The sequence below is a fragment of the Balaenoptera musculus genome, chromosome 16 (assembly GCF_009873245.2).
Source record: "Balaenoptera musculus isolate JJ_BM4_2016_0621 chromosome 16, mBalMus1.pri.v3, whole genome shotgun sequence".
Classification (NCBI taxonomy): Eukaryota; Metazoa; Chordata; class Mammalia; order Artiodactyla; family Balaenopteridae; genus Balaenoptera; species Balaenoptera musculus.
Window position 1 is genome coordinate 25,306,735 of NC_045800.1, and position 15,619 is coordinate 25,322,353.

At 37.6% G+C, this 15,619-nt stretch overlaps 1 protein-coding gene across 4 annotated transcripts in view; it reads right to left on the minus strand.

Annotated features, from left to right (window-relative positions):
• The window catches only part of SLK (STE20 like kinase), a 56,905-nt gene extending 42,010 nt beyond the window's left edge, over positions 1-14,895 (minus strand). For 3 of the 4 annotated variants that reach the window (XR_005016851.1, XM_036829078.1, XM_036829077.1), the window contains exon 1: positions 14,091-14,895. Coding sequence is in view for 3 of the 4 variants with exons in the window: in XM_036829078.1 (XP_036684973.1) it covers positions 14,091-14,240 (150 nt within the window). In the remaining variant the exon portion in view is untranslated. The remainder of the gene's footprint in view (positions 1-14,090) is intronic. The other variant, XM_036829079.1, reaches the window with a different exon arrangement.
• Between the last annotated feature and the right edge of the window lie 724 nt (positions 14,896-15,619).

Sequence of the window (15,619 nt, forward strand, 5' to 3'; positions counted from 1 at the left end):
TTACTGAGCCTGCGCGTCTGGAGCCTGTGCTCCGCAACAAGAGAGGCCGCGATAGTGAGAGGCCCGCGCACCGCAATGAAGAGTGGCCCCCGCTTGCCACAAATAGAGAAAGCCCTCACACAGAAACGAAGACCCAACACAGCAAAAATAAATAAATAAATAAAATTAAGAAGTGTTGTAAGAAAGGTTTAATTAAAAAAAAAAAAATACTAATGAGGTTTTTAAAAGACATTTCAATATTATATATGTTACCATCACTTCAGTAAATCTATCACCTTAAAAGAAAATATAGCAAACTTTCAAAAGCTAGTAATAAGTGTTTTAATAAACAAATGTCCAAATCCCATTTTTAATAATTTATAAGGAGATAATTTTACAAAAAAAAAAAATGCATGCACAAAATATTCATCAAAGCACTATTTACAATAAAGAAAACTTAATCAGCCTAAATGTCCATTAACAGGAACCTACTTAAATCATTCAGTATGCTTCTACAATGGAAAATTATGCAACCATTAAAATTATTTGACTAATCAATTAATATTTCTTAAGATGGGACAAAAGCCACAACATATCACTGAATGGAAAAAAAGTAACTTACTAAACACAAAAGGTATGCAGTTTTACAAAAACTACACATCCATTTTCACACAGGGATAGCTACATAAGAAATATCTGGAAAGGCATCTTCAGTGGGGATGGCAGAGTTTCACGTGCTTTTGACTTTTTCTATATTTTTCATATTGTTTACGTTTTTAAATGGACATGTATTATTTTTACAGAGGCAATAAGATACAAAAAAATCAGTCTATGGGATATTTCTTAGGGATCTATTATCTAACCTTTGAGTTGATGATGAAAGAATAAACAAACCAGGTATCAGCCTATATATGGGAATTCTCCTAAGTAGATTTTGCTACATTTTATTTCCTTAGGTAGAAAGAATAAACAAACCAGGTATCAGCCTATATATGGGAATTCTCCTAAGTAGATTTTGCTACATTTTACTTCCTTAGGTAGAGGTAAAAATTAATACTAATTACTAACAAAGTAACCTTAATGTTTAAGGTTCAGAGAATATGTATGGATAAAAAGATAACTTTATCAGTCATAACTACCACTCTAGAATAATATGCTAATCTACCATATTTTATCAAATCTACGAAGCCTTTTAAAGATGTGCCATTATCTTATGTTCCACTAAGGAAGAAAAACTGCCAGGCACTTTATCATTTAGAATTTTCACATTATTCTTTTTTAAGAGCTCTTCTGGATAAATATAGACAAAAACTGTTAGCATATATTATCCTTGTGCATACATGAAAAATTAAACACTTCTTCACATTTAACTCCTGAGTCACTTTTTCACTCAGAATTATCTACTGTCTGTGTTTTTCCACACAATATCATTCTCTAGCCATGAAAAGCTTTGGTGATGCAGCATTTCTTTAAAAAGTGCTCCTCTACTACTGTCTCCAAAATTTTCTTTGAAGCCACTGTCTCCCATTTTGCAATTACAATGCTGATACTTTCTTGATCTTACCACAGGTGCTAAATGAAGCTTTTAGATGACAACCAGGACTCACATTCTTTCTTCAAAACGTTCTTAAATGGTTTATTGATCGAAACATCAAGTGGTTGCAACTGTATGACACCAGAGATACAACTACATTCACACAGCATAGGCAACGACAAATACATCACAACTGCCATCTGGCGAACAACAATACTAAGGCGTCAATCAATAAATTGGAACATATCCCAATTTGAGAGATGTTTAAAAGCTAAAAGTCTATCATAACTGGTGAAATATGGCATTAAGTTTATCTCTCTAAGAAAGACACTACAGTTGAAAAAATAATAAACAGAACTTGCCCTCCCCCAAGTCAGGAAATAAGCCAGTGAGAAATAAGCCCTTCTCTCACCATTTTAACGTAACACTTTGGGAAGAAAGAGCACAGAGGAACTGTCCTTAAAGAGGAACACTATAAAATATGAGCCCTGGTAAGAGACCAAGGATATTGTGAGTAGAGTTAAAAGTCATCCTGCTTCTGCATGCCTCTACCAATGTCCTGGAAGATTTTAAAGATGTGTATTTTACTTGCGAATAGAATGGCATGAAAGGGGAAAAATAATCAATACTAGATAATCTCTAAAGTTCTTTGTAGTAACAAATTTCATTATTCCATTGCCCTGGGTATACTGATTAAACCAACAATAGTACCATTTGGTTTAATATAAATAATAAATAAAATTTACATTAGAAAATATAGTGCTTCTTACATTATTGTTTGAAAATAACTTGATTACTCATCAGGATTTGATTCCAGAGAACTCTATAAATCAAAACTGAAATAAACATTGTTAAGTGTGTAAAACTATCAACAAACATAATGCAAATAAAGTGTTAAAAAGAAACAGTCTCGGGACTTCCCTGGTGGTGCAGTGGTTAAGAATCCGCCTGCCAGTGCAGGGGACACAGGTTCGGGCCCTGGTCCGGGAAGATCCCACATGCCACGGAGCAACTAAGCCCGTGCACCACAACTACCGAGCCTGCGCTCTAGAGCCCACGAGCCACAACTACTGAGCCCATGAGCCACAACTACTGAAGACCAGCGCCTAGAGCCCGTGTTCCGCAACAAGAGAAGCCACAGCAATGAGAAGCCCACGCACCGCAACGAAGAGTAGCCCCCACTCGCTGCAACTAGAGAGAGCCTGCACGCAACAACAAAGACCCAACGCAGCCAAAAATAAAATAATAAAATAAATAAAATTTTTAAAAAGATCTATGCATTTAAAAATAAAGAAATAAAATAGATAACCAACAAGGACCTACTGTATAGCACAGAGAACTCTGCTCAAGGTTATGTGGCAGCCTGGATGGGAGGGGAGTTTGGGGGAGAATAGATGCATGTATATGTATAGCTGAGTCCCTTTGCTGTGCACCTGAAACTATCACCACATTGTTAATCAGCTATACTCCAACATAAAATAAAAAGTTAAAAAAATTAAAAATAAATATTTGGTTAATAAACATTCAAAGTTCCAAAGAGCAGTTAAGTGAAGAAAAAAAAAAAAAAAAGAATAGCACTAAAGAAAGCAGATAGTTTTAGATTGTTTAGCTATTGTTGTTACCTGTTTTACATTATATGTTAATTCTGGTGATCTTCTCAGAGCCCTGATAAGATTTTGCTAGGAATGAGCGTGAATATCAAATAAGAATAAAATTACTCAACATCACTTGGCAAAGATATACAGTTGCTTTCCGTTATTTGTGCTAGTTATGTTCTATATAGGTCACTACAAACCCTGAATTAGTGAATACTGAACCACTGCTCCTAAAAGAAATACACACACACACCCCTCCTCACATAGATTATAATCTTCAATCTCAAAAACAACTCATCCTGGTAGATTCTATTTTCTTTGTTTTACAAAAGAGAAAATGAGTTCAGAAATGTTAAGTGGCTTATTTAAGGCTGCCCCAATAACAGGTGCCAGAGCTGGGATTCAAACCCCATCCAACTGGTCCCAAAGCAGAAGCTTCTTGCACTTCACTACATTGCTCTCTACTGTCTCCATCCTTTGGAAACCTCTGTATGAGAGCTGAGACAAGAAGACATAGCATCACCTAGTTCGATCTCAGCATGTAATGTGTGGGTCTAGGGACTCACATTTTACATAGCTTTGCACATGTACACAAATGACTGTAAAAGCAATGCATGTATAGATTTGGGGACTACAAATAGATTTTAGCAAGTAGACAAATTCACAAATACAGAATCCGCAAATAATGAGGATCAACTATACATACTCTTCCCATAACCTCTGGAAAATATTACAGAAATCCTTTTTAAAAAAGCATTTTTTGGGTAATTTCCTGGCAGGCCAGTGGTTAGGACTCTGCGCTTCCACTGCAGGGGCCATGGGTTCATCCCTGGCCGGGGAGCTAAGATCCCACATGCCGCTTGGCATGGCCAAATAAATAAATAAATAAATAATTTTTTTTTTAAATAAAGAATTTTCATGTCATTTCCTGAATTCTGCAAAAGAGAAAGGAATATACTTTATATTCTCTTTATATTCCCAAACACTATTTTATTTATATTGTTCTGGTTACTTATTGAAAACTGAGTTACTGTCGGTCAAGATACCAACAGCAAAATGTCAGCAATAAGTTAATGTTGGCTAAATCTGCAGTTTCCAAAATGTTTTACCAATTCTCAGATCACACAGTTTTCCTACTTATTTCAAGGACCTGCTGACTCGGAGCAGCCTGAATAAACTGAAACATTATTGACAATTGCGTGATAGATAAGCTGTGGAAATTTGCATAGGCTGCATAGTTGAAAAGATGAAAAAGTGAGAACACGAAAAGACAATTTCAAAAAAATATTTAAAAATATGACAAAGATGTACTACTTCTGGACATTAATTCAAGAAAAATAAAGTCTTTTAAATGGTAAGGAAGGTCATTGCCACACAAACATTCTCAACGTTAAATTATAAAAGGGCCAAAACATGTTGCTGTCAAGGTAAGGAATTCAACACAAATACTAAGATTTTTACAAAGAAGGAAAAAAGAAAAGCCAGCACGTTAAAGCTATTTTTGCAATCCAAAGTTTCAGTTACCTCTTTTAAAACATAAATGTATACATGCTAGGAATTTGGACTTCATGTGGTATTGAGTACAAAACATAATGCGGTATTTAATAAACGCCAAATAACTTTAGTAATAGTATAGAAGTAGTTGCCTATCTGAAAGGAGACTTTCTTTCTCCTTTCATAGAATAAGAGAAAGAGAAAAATGATGACTATATAGAGGGAGGAAAAAAATGTGAAAAGGAGAACTGTTAAGTGAAATAAAGCAATGTGCAGAAGAGTATTTTAAAATATGACCCCTTACTTTTTTATTTTGAAAAACTCAAACCTACAGAGAAGTTGAGTGAACAGTGAACACCCATACACCCCTCACCCAGAGTCACCAATTAACCTTTTGTTATATTTGCTTTTCTCACTCTCACACACACACAAGATCCACACACATATATTTTACATATATATGTAAAAGATATGTAGGTATGTGTAGAGATATGTATATACCAACACACACATATATGCATTTCTTTTTTACTATGCCACTTGCAAAGTAAGCTGCACTTCACACATAACCACAATATAATTAACATACCCAAAGAATTTAACATTGATACAATATCTAATATATACTCCATATTCAAATTTCTCAAATATCTAAAAAAAAAAAAAAAAATTCCTTTATTGCTTACATTTTTAAAAGTTCAAACTGTGGATTTGTCTGATTGTTTCCTCATTATCAGATTCAGGTTAAATATCTTTAACAAAAATACTACATTAGGTGATTATACAGTTCCCACTGAATTACATCAGAAAATACAGTTCCTCCTGCTACTGTTGATTAACCCCAGGTTTGATCACTTGATTAAGATGGTATCCATCAGCTCTCTCTACCATAAAGGTACATTTACGGGGTGATACTTACGGGGTGAAACCATGTTCCTCCACAGCCTTCCACACAATGATTTTTTTAGCATCCATCAATAATTTTTGCCTGAATTATTATAGTGCCATTGCAAAATAGTGGTTTTTCTAATTTTATCAATCTTTATATATTAAGTAACTAGCATTCCTCTATTAGGCTACTATTTTGTTGATATTTTTGTTGCTCAAAACTAACCGGTATTCTTTGGGCATGTCCCCATTAATTTTTGAGCATATCTTTGCTTTCTGGTCCAAGATATCCAGGCTCCTTTGGGAAAACACGAGTAATGGGGAGACTTTTACTTTTCAATTTTATCACTTCTGTACTTCGCTAGCCCAGACCTGGATCAGACTTTTCAACGAGCCCTGGTTCCTTTTAGTGGGGAATGGTATTTAGAAACCAAGAGCTAGGAGTACTAGTTACCATTATTTCTAGGCCTTCTCAGTGGAAAACAGGAATATGTATATATGTATTGGTGTGTGTGTGTGTGTGTGTGTGTGTGTGTGTGTGTGTGTGTGTGTTGGAGGCATGAGTGCATGTGTTATCACGAGTTCAAACTAAAACCTCCAGTTCAAAAATCAACGTCACAGGGTTCTTCCTTACATTTCAAGCTTATAACCCCTTTCTCCGAGTTACAACCCTAGTTCCTAAAACAGCACTATACTAACTAATTTGCTCTATCCTATAGTACATATAAAGTATTTTCAGAATTATAACATTAGTATCACTACTAGTAACAAACCTATTTAATAAAGTTCAAGCATTCTTTGCTGTTCTTTTTATCCTTTAAATATATCCCACTAGTCACAGCACTCTATTCAAAAATCATTTGGGACTTCCCTGGTGGCGCAGTGGTTAAGAATCCGCCTGCCAATGCAGGGGACACAGGTTCGAGCCCTGGTCTGGGAAGATCCCACATGCCACAGAGCAACTAAGCCCATGCGCCACAACTACTGAGCCTGTGCTCTAGAGCCCACGAGCCACAACTATTGAGCCTGTGTGCCACAACTACTGAAGCCCGTGCACCTAGAGCCCGTGCTCCGCAACAAGATAAGCCACCACAATGAGAAGCCCACGTACTGCAACGAAGACCCAACGCAGCCAAAAATTAATGAATTAAAAACATCATTTGAAGCACTTTTCCAGTATGATTATGCTATCAATTTGATAGGCAGTTAAGTTCACCTGTATATACTAACATGCACGTGTCAACATATTTTCAGTTTTACAAACAAGCATTTGTATATATGCTCATACAGGCATAAAATTTTACCTGGAAAGATACACAGATATTATTATAGTGGTTAAATTCAGGAAAAAAGACTGGCGGGGAAAGCTTTCATTTTTCAATTTTATCATTTTTTGTACTGTTCAAGTTTCTAACCACATGAGTATACCCTTGAGTTTTTTTAAATTAACAGGTTATCTAAAAGGTAGAATTATTTTTATATATTCTTCTTTATACTTTGCTATATTTTCAAAATAATAGTATTTAAATTTCTAGAAATAGATAAAATATATTTTGGGGTTTTTTTACAGTGGAATAGAGCGTCATGTCAATCCACAGAAAAAAAATTATATTCCAGATGAATTAAAATTAAAATTCTTCATAACTGAACTATTAAAAAGTTTAGAAGAAAATATAGATAAATATTTATCTAATTTCTGGGTAGGGAAGGCTTTTCTAAGCATGAAAGTGAAGGAATAAAAAGAAAAGTAACACATTGACAGATTTTGTAGAATAAAGAATATTATATGTCTTTATATCAAAAAAGCAGCATAAACTAAAGTAACTAAAATAACTGTACCATTATTATAAAGTGCTCATTTTCATAGTACATAAAAAGTACTTTCAAATCAACAAGAAAACAACTCTATTAGAATATGAATAATTCAATTAATTTTTAAATGGCAATCTCTTTAAAAATGAGAGAAATGGAAAATGAAATAAACAGATACTCTTTTTGTCTACTGAAAAAGCAAATACTTTTTTAAAAGGATAAAAACTAACATTGAAAAAGGTCAAGGAACAAAGGCACAGAAATAGACCATTGTTGGGTTGTTTAAACAGGTATAACCCATGTATATATACGTAAGTACACAGAAAAATATCTAGAAACATATACATGAAACTGATGATGGGGAGTTCCCTGGTGGTCCAGTGGACAGGATTCAGCGTTTTCACTGCCGTGGCCTGGGTTCAATTCCTGGTCAGAGAACTGAGATCCCGCAAGCCATGCAGCGTGGCCAAAAAAAAAACCCAAAAAACAAAACAAACAGAAAAAGAAACCGATGATAATAGTTACATTTATGGAGAGAAGAGAAGGAACGATAATTAGAGTAATGGTCAAAGAAACTAACTTTAATCTCTAATAAGTTAATTTTCCCAATAAATAGAACTTCTTTAATTATTTGTATTGGATTGGCCAAAAAGTTCGTTCAGGTTTTTCCATAACATCTTACAATATAATTAAAAATTAATTTTAAAATAAATTTATAAACTTTTCTAGAGTAATTTCACAGTAAGCATTAATAAATGATCATGTATTTTGCCCTAACAATTCTACTATTAGGAATTTATCCTAAAGAAATAGGAAATTCATAGAAATATACCATGTGTATACGGACATTTGACATATGATGGAGGCATTGCAAAGCAATACGGAAAGGGTGGTCTTTTCACAGTAAATGGTGTTGAGACAACTGGGTATCTACATAGAAAAAATGAAACTGGACCCCTACTTCACACTATAGACAAAAACCAACATCAGTTTAATTATAGACCTAATGTACAGGCAGAAGGCAACACCATAAAACTTTAAGAACATAACATAGAAGGACATCTTCATCACCCTGGGTAAGGAAATTTTAAGACAAAAAGCACTAAGTATAAAAAGTTAATAAATTGAACTACATTAAAATTTGAAATGTCTATACAAAAGAAGGATATCATAAAGAGAAAGCAAAGACAAACTACAAAGCAAGAGAAAATAATGTGCATCATATATAACTTGAGAGGATTAGTTTCCGGAATATATAGACTCCCATAAATCAATGAGAAAAAGAAAAAGAACCCAAAAGACTTTAACAAGCACTTCAGAGAAGAAGAAATCCAAATGGCCAGTAAGTATATAAAAAGGAACTCAATCCCATTAGTAATCAGACAAAGAAAACCCCAGCAGGAACAGGAATTGACTGTAAATGGGCACAAGGGAACTTCAGGTGGTCAAAAGAGGATTCTAATGCTAGATTGTAGTGATGGTTGCACAACTGTACAAAGTTATTAAAACTCATCAAGTTGTAAACATAAAATAGGTGAAATCTGAGTTATATAAATTAAACCTCAATACAGCTATTTTTTTAAATGGGCAAACAAACACGAAATTTCACAAAAAAGAAAACACCCAAATATTCGATAGGCACATGATCGGCAGATGACTCAATTTTTTTAGTCATCAGGAAAATGTAAATAAAACCACTTCACACTCACCAGAATGGCTAACATAAAATATTAATAACAGTATTAATAACAATAGCAAGTGTTGGTGAGGACAAAGGGCAACTGAGAAAATCCCCATCCCTCACTTATGGGGGTATAAATTCATACAACCACTTTGGAAGACTGGCCGTAAGCAAGGGATGGGGATTTTCTGAATTGTTCTTTGTCCTCACCAACGCTAGTTCAAAAATGTATTTTTGAACTAGAATTCTACGACCAAACTATACATCAAGTATGACATAATAATATAGACATATTCAGACAGGCCTGGTCTTAAAAACCGAACCTTCCATTCATCCTTTCTCAGAAGACTACTGAAGGTTGTACATAACCAAAACAAGGGAGAAATTCCAATAGGAAAAACAAAGCATTTAAGACACTCTTGAAGTAGTTTGAGCTCCTAAGACTTCTGGGGAGGAAAATTATAACCCATTATTGAGAGATGTTAAAAAAAAAGACCTAGAGATAAAACATATGCATAGGTAGGAAGACTCAGTATCATGGAGACGTTAATTTTTCCAAAGTTGATCTAAATATAAATTCAATAAAACCCCTTCAAAAAGGCACAACAGGTTTTTTTGTGGAACTCAATTAAGGTAATTCTAAAATGTACATGAAAGCACTAAAGGCCAAGAATATACTAGACATTGCTGAAGAAGAACAAGGGGAAGTCTTTCTCTAGCAGAGATTTGTTTTAATGCTTTCCTAATTAAGATGGGGGATACTGACAAAGGAATAGACTAATAGATCAATAAAGAGACTAGAGATGCAGAAACAGACACATGTTGCAGACAGCACTGCAGAGCAGTGGAAGAATAGTTTCCCCCAGTGATGAGTCTTGGGACAATTGTGTATCCATTGGAGAAAAAAATGAAATTGGACCCCTATATCATACCATTTGCAAAAATCTCTTCTAACATTTAGGGTTGTAGACCTAAATGTTAAAGGCAAAATCATAAAGCTCTTAGAAGATAAAATAGGGGATTATCTCCATGATCTCAGGTTAGGAAAGCCTTTCTTCCCTTTTTTTTTTCAAAGATCTAATTAGCTTTACTAGGTGATTCATCAATCGGGCAGCATCCCATCCAACAACTGGAAGGACACTCCAAGAAAGAATTTCTCAAATACAATACAGAAAGCATTAACTGAAAAAGAAAAAACAAAGTTGGAGTATATTAAAGTCAAGAACTTCCTGTTCATAAAAAGACACCATAAAGAAAATGAAAAGACAGTCACAGAATGAAAATGTATTTGCAATAACCATAACCAGCAAATGGTTAAAATCCAGAATACACTACAAATAAACAAGAAGACATCCAAGAGGAACATGAACAAGAAACTTGAACACAAAAGAAGAAATTCAAATTACTAATAAACCTATGAAAAGAATCACTTATCAGCAGTCAGGGAAAGATGTATTAAAACCACAAGGAAAACTATAACATCAGATTGTCAAAACTTAAAAATTCTGACAATATCAAATGTTGGAGAGAAAGCAGAGCAAGGAAATTATCATACGCTGCTGGTGGGAGTGTAAACTGGTATAGTACGGCATCATCTAGTAAAATTAAAGATACACTACCCTATAACCCAGCAATTCTACTCCTGAGTTAAGTCTTAGTGAAAGTCATACATATATGCACCAGTACTGTGTATAAAAGCCAAAAACTGGAAACACCTGATATATCCATTAACAGTACAATGGTAAATAATTGGTGATGTAACCATATATTGTAATTCTATGCAACAATTAACTACATACCGCTCTAGTGATAACAAAGACAAACCTCACAAACAATGCTGATTTCCAAAGAGGCAAGACACAAAATACACTCAATACATACAAAACTAAAGTTATCATGTTTAGTTACACACTCCTAGACAGTAAACTATGAAGAAAGGAAAGAAATGAATAACTTACAGATAGAATAGTGGTTTCCTTTAGGGGGAGAGAGGAAGCAATTCAGAAAGGAGGTGGGAAGGATTCTGGGGTACAGGCAGAATTCTTTTACTCTGATGGTTGTTAATATGAGTTCACTTTACTATTGTTTGCTAAACGTACATATATGTTTTGTACTTTTCAATACAAAGATTATATATTTCACTACTTTTTTTAAAAAAGGTGCATGCCCATCAGGGACATAAAAAGAATCACTTTCATCCAGCACACAGTCAATAGTTCAGCTTCAATTCAATAGATCATTTCATGTCATTTTTTTTTTTTTTCTGTTAAAAGCAACAGAAATACAAACATAAAAAATTGTGAGGGATACTACATATCTTCATTTATGTGTCAAATAATACTATTAAAAAGAGAAAATAAATTTAAAATTGGGAAGATCTTTCAGGCAAGAAAGTAACTGTTACAGAGTTGTATAGTGCAGGACTGAGTGGAAAGCATACAACAATATGATGGAAAAATGATTGCCTATTTCGAATTTAACCTTTGTAAGTTACTAATTTCCATAAGCAAATGACAGTTGGAATCAACTTTAGAAATAGTTTTCTATTGCATACTAATACATACAATTGTAAGGTTTGATAGCTTTTTTCTCTGACACAGAAGTTTATAAATTTAAAATTTCTAGACAATCTTGTACAGTAAAAAAGGTTACAAAAAAGGCAGAACAGGTCAGATAAGTTTAAATTTTAAATTTTCTTTTTAAAAAACCTCAGAGCTTACTCCTTGAAAGCATAAAATAGAAAGATGAAAAGAAAAGATGCAAAGAACTCACACTCTTCAAATATCACACTAAAATAGATATCAAGCCCACAAAAAATTATCCTTGACACAATCTCACAGTGTTCAACTACATGGAGTAAGTCTCTTGTTTTTCAAAAAATTTTCAATTGGTGTCCCACTATAGGAAGATACATTCACTTTGCAGAGTCATTAAAGAATTAAATCACACAGCATTAGCATGTCCACACAATCTGCCTGTGCCAGAAAATGGTTTACTATCTTCGTAGGTCCCTTTTCCTGTCCCATCCCATGTTTTGTTTCCGAGCTGTAAATGTAACAACAGTAATTTTCTGCCATTTTCTGAGCCCTTTTTTGTGTCTTACATTTTTTATCTCCTTTAATTCTCACACACTGAGGAGTAGGTCTTACTGATGAGAAAAATGAGACACGGAACGATTAAGTAACTTGTCCAAGGTCACAGGCTGCTATTGAGGGAGCCAAGATATAGTCCAACTCTGGAGCCAGTGTCTTAATCTTACACTGTTTCTGTTCAATAAAACATTTAAACCATGAAAACTGCCCATAATCACCTACTGTCTTCTAACTACTAGATCCCAGATGCCTTGAGGATTTATTTTTGCCTTTCCTAGATAACTCACAGAACATTAATGGGTAAAAGAATCTAAACATTTAGGGAAATCTATGATTTTCCACCTCAGAAAAAAGGAGGTCCAAAGACATTAAACGTCCTGTCCAAGATCTCGAAGCTGGTTTGTGACAACCAGCAATAAAACACAATTCTTAACTCCCAGGAGTGATCTTCCCACTGCACTAAAAGCCCTGTCTTTCATACATTCTATACTGTAAGCTCTTGTTGAAATCCATAGTCTACCCTCCACATTAGGCACTGAAGTTTACTTTGTCAACTTTCACAGCATACAGTAGCTTCAATAGCACTCACAAGCAGGTAACACACATTCTTTCATTTCCACAAATATAAAGAGAAATGCACTATGTGCTAAGGCAATAGAATTAACCCAAATGTATATCATAATTTTGGCACCTAGTCTTATCATAAAAACATAAATACATTAACATATGACAAGTGCCATAGTAAGCAAGGTGAACAATGTGTTTTGAATGCACACAGAAAAGAGTAGATATTTCAGACTAAGAATGAGGGGCTTTGAGATGCATTAGAGGCAGGGCAAAGGCAGACAGTGTGATGATGCTTAGAAAGAAGGAAAAATGCTATCACTTCTACCAATAGACATTAAAGTAAAAAAAAAAAAAGTAACAGTAAATATGGGGTCAGAAGACTTGAGATCAAATCTAGGCTGTTACTAGTGTGAATGTGAACAATTTCTGAGTCTCAGTGTCCTCATCTATGAAATGTAGATACTACTGACCTGCATATCTTGCAGAACTCTCATGGGGGCCAAATTATGTGAAAGTACTTTAAAAACTGCAGAGTCCTGTATAAACTTAAGTTATTTATATTTTCACTTCTAGGCAACCCTGTGGGTCCTTCCCCTTAAACTGTTTCATAAAATCCTCACCCTTCAGGATGAAAATATTCCGATGACATCATTCATATACTCCTTACAAGACAGTAAACAGTTAACACATGCCTTCCTATTGAAACGGCTAACCTCTTTCTACTGAAATGAATATCTGTATATAAAAATATGTGTGTGTATATATGTGGGTGCATGTTTTTTTTAAATTTCTTAAGCCCTGAAATTGACTTCTAGTCAATGCTTATTATAATTATATTTAGAAACTAATACCAGATGCAGGTTTCCTTCCGAAAATTTTCTATCAGAAATTCCACTCCATTTTACAGTATGCTGTCAAGCAACCAACTCAAGAATAGTCTGCAAGTAGCGATCACTTTGCTCTCATCCCCAAGAGACCGGTTATGTATGAGCAATAGATACAACCAAATATATACTCTGGACCCCAAAAGGGAACTGCTTTAGTTTAAGTATACATACGAATGCAAACAGCTAGTACACAAATAGAAATCCATTGAAAAGTATAATGAGTTTCTGATTTGAAAATGCTTGAGGGCCACAACCAGACCCTTCCTTTAAATTAAAGAACACCCTCATTTCCTTTAACGTTTAACAGAGCAGACGGTAAACCTTGCCTCCGTTTGGCAACCACTCTTTAATCTACATCCAGGCCCCATTTTGTTCAACCTTAAACCCTACCTCTTAGCTACTCCTTGGATGATAACCTAAATAAAGTTCCAAAGTACGTTTACGAAGTCAGAAGAAGGTCCAAGAGACAGGAACAGGACGCGGGAGCGAGAAATCCTCGTGCCACTCCGGGCCACGGGCTGTTTGATCTCACAAGTGCAACTTCCCGTTTCTCCCTCTTACCTTGTACACTTTCCCAAAGGCTCCGTCGCCCAATTCGCCTATAATTTCCCAAAACTCCTCGGGATTTAGGTCCCTCTTCACATGTTCGTACTGCTTCTTCTTCTTCTCGCTCCCCAACTTGAAGATCTTACGGAAATTGAAGAAGGACATTTTTCCTCCCAACAGAGTTCTTTACACTTAAGGAGTAAAAACAACAATAAGAGGCAAAGTTTCTCCTCCCTCCTCTCCCGCGCGAGCCCGGCGGGCGACGGCGGGCGCTGGCTGTCCGGGCTCCCGCCGGAGGCTCCGGGCCGGCCGTCTCCGGGGAAGGCGGGGCGCGACTCCCGCTCCGGCCCACGGGGTGGGGACGCTGCGCGGGCGGCCCCTCCGCCGAGCCCGGCCCGCGGGCCGCGCGGCTAAGCGCCTGGCCCCCGGCCGGCCCTCGGGGGGCGGCACCTGCCCGGACGCTCGTCCCCCCACCGGCCCGGCCCGACGGGCCCGAGTGGTCCGGACGCCCGCGGCCACCGCGGTTAGGCCCGTGTCACGGCGAGTCTCCAGGGGCGTCGGCCACTCCGGGATAGGGACGCGGCCGGCGGCCTCTGAGGCGGGCAGTTGTCTGGCCGAGCTCTCCCGCCCCGGGCCGGGAGCCCGGGGTCTCCTCCGCAGCCGTCTGCACCCGCGGCGCGAGGTCCGCGCGTCCCCCTGGGCTCTGGGGCGCAGCCGCCGCCGCTGCCGCAGCCGCTACCGCCGCTGCCGCCGCCGCCGCCGCCGCCGCCTAGCTCCCTCCCCAGCCCACGCAGCCTCGGCCTAGAGCGCGCGCCAACGCCGACGCCGCAGCGCGCCCGCGCGCTCCCCCGGCCGCGCGCCAGGCTCTCCGCGCACTCGCGCGGGGGTGGCCCCTCTGGCCCCGCGCACGCGCGTTGAGCCCCGCAAGCTGGCGGCCCTAGGAGGCTCGCTGGCGTCCGGCGGCGGGGTGCGCTGTGGGTGCTTGATCAGGTAGCTGGTTGACGGTTGCTCCGGGTTTGCCCTCCAAGCCCCAAATTCTTGTCAGCCAACGGCTTTGATGGAGTTGCCCCTTTGCGCACGACCCTGCTGGTTGTGCTAGCGGATGTTTCCTCCATTCTGGATCTGGGAAAATGCGTAGCGAGTGAAAGCTGAGCTGTCCCGATCTGGACCTTTTCGTTCTCAAATGGGCCCCAGAGTGAGAGGGAAATATCTGTGGTGGCTGTTTGCTTTGGATCCAGAGCTTACGAGCTCTGTGACCTTGGGCGACTAACCTCTCCGAGCCTCAGTTTCTTCATTGTGAAATGAAGATCCTTAAAGTCCCGACCTGGGGGTTGTGGCGAGGAGTAAATGAGGCAATGGATGTAAGCCCTTTGCAAGGTGCCTGCACCGGCAAACGCTCAATTTCAGTTCCTGCTGTTGTTACAAGTGTGCACGTAAGACAGCCATAAACATATAAAAATTGTTTAAGCCTGCTTCTTGAGTGATGACCACGACACTCCCTTGAGGGTAATCTACCTTCTTCTGGCCACTTCCATAGCCGTAAT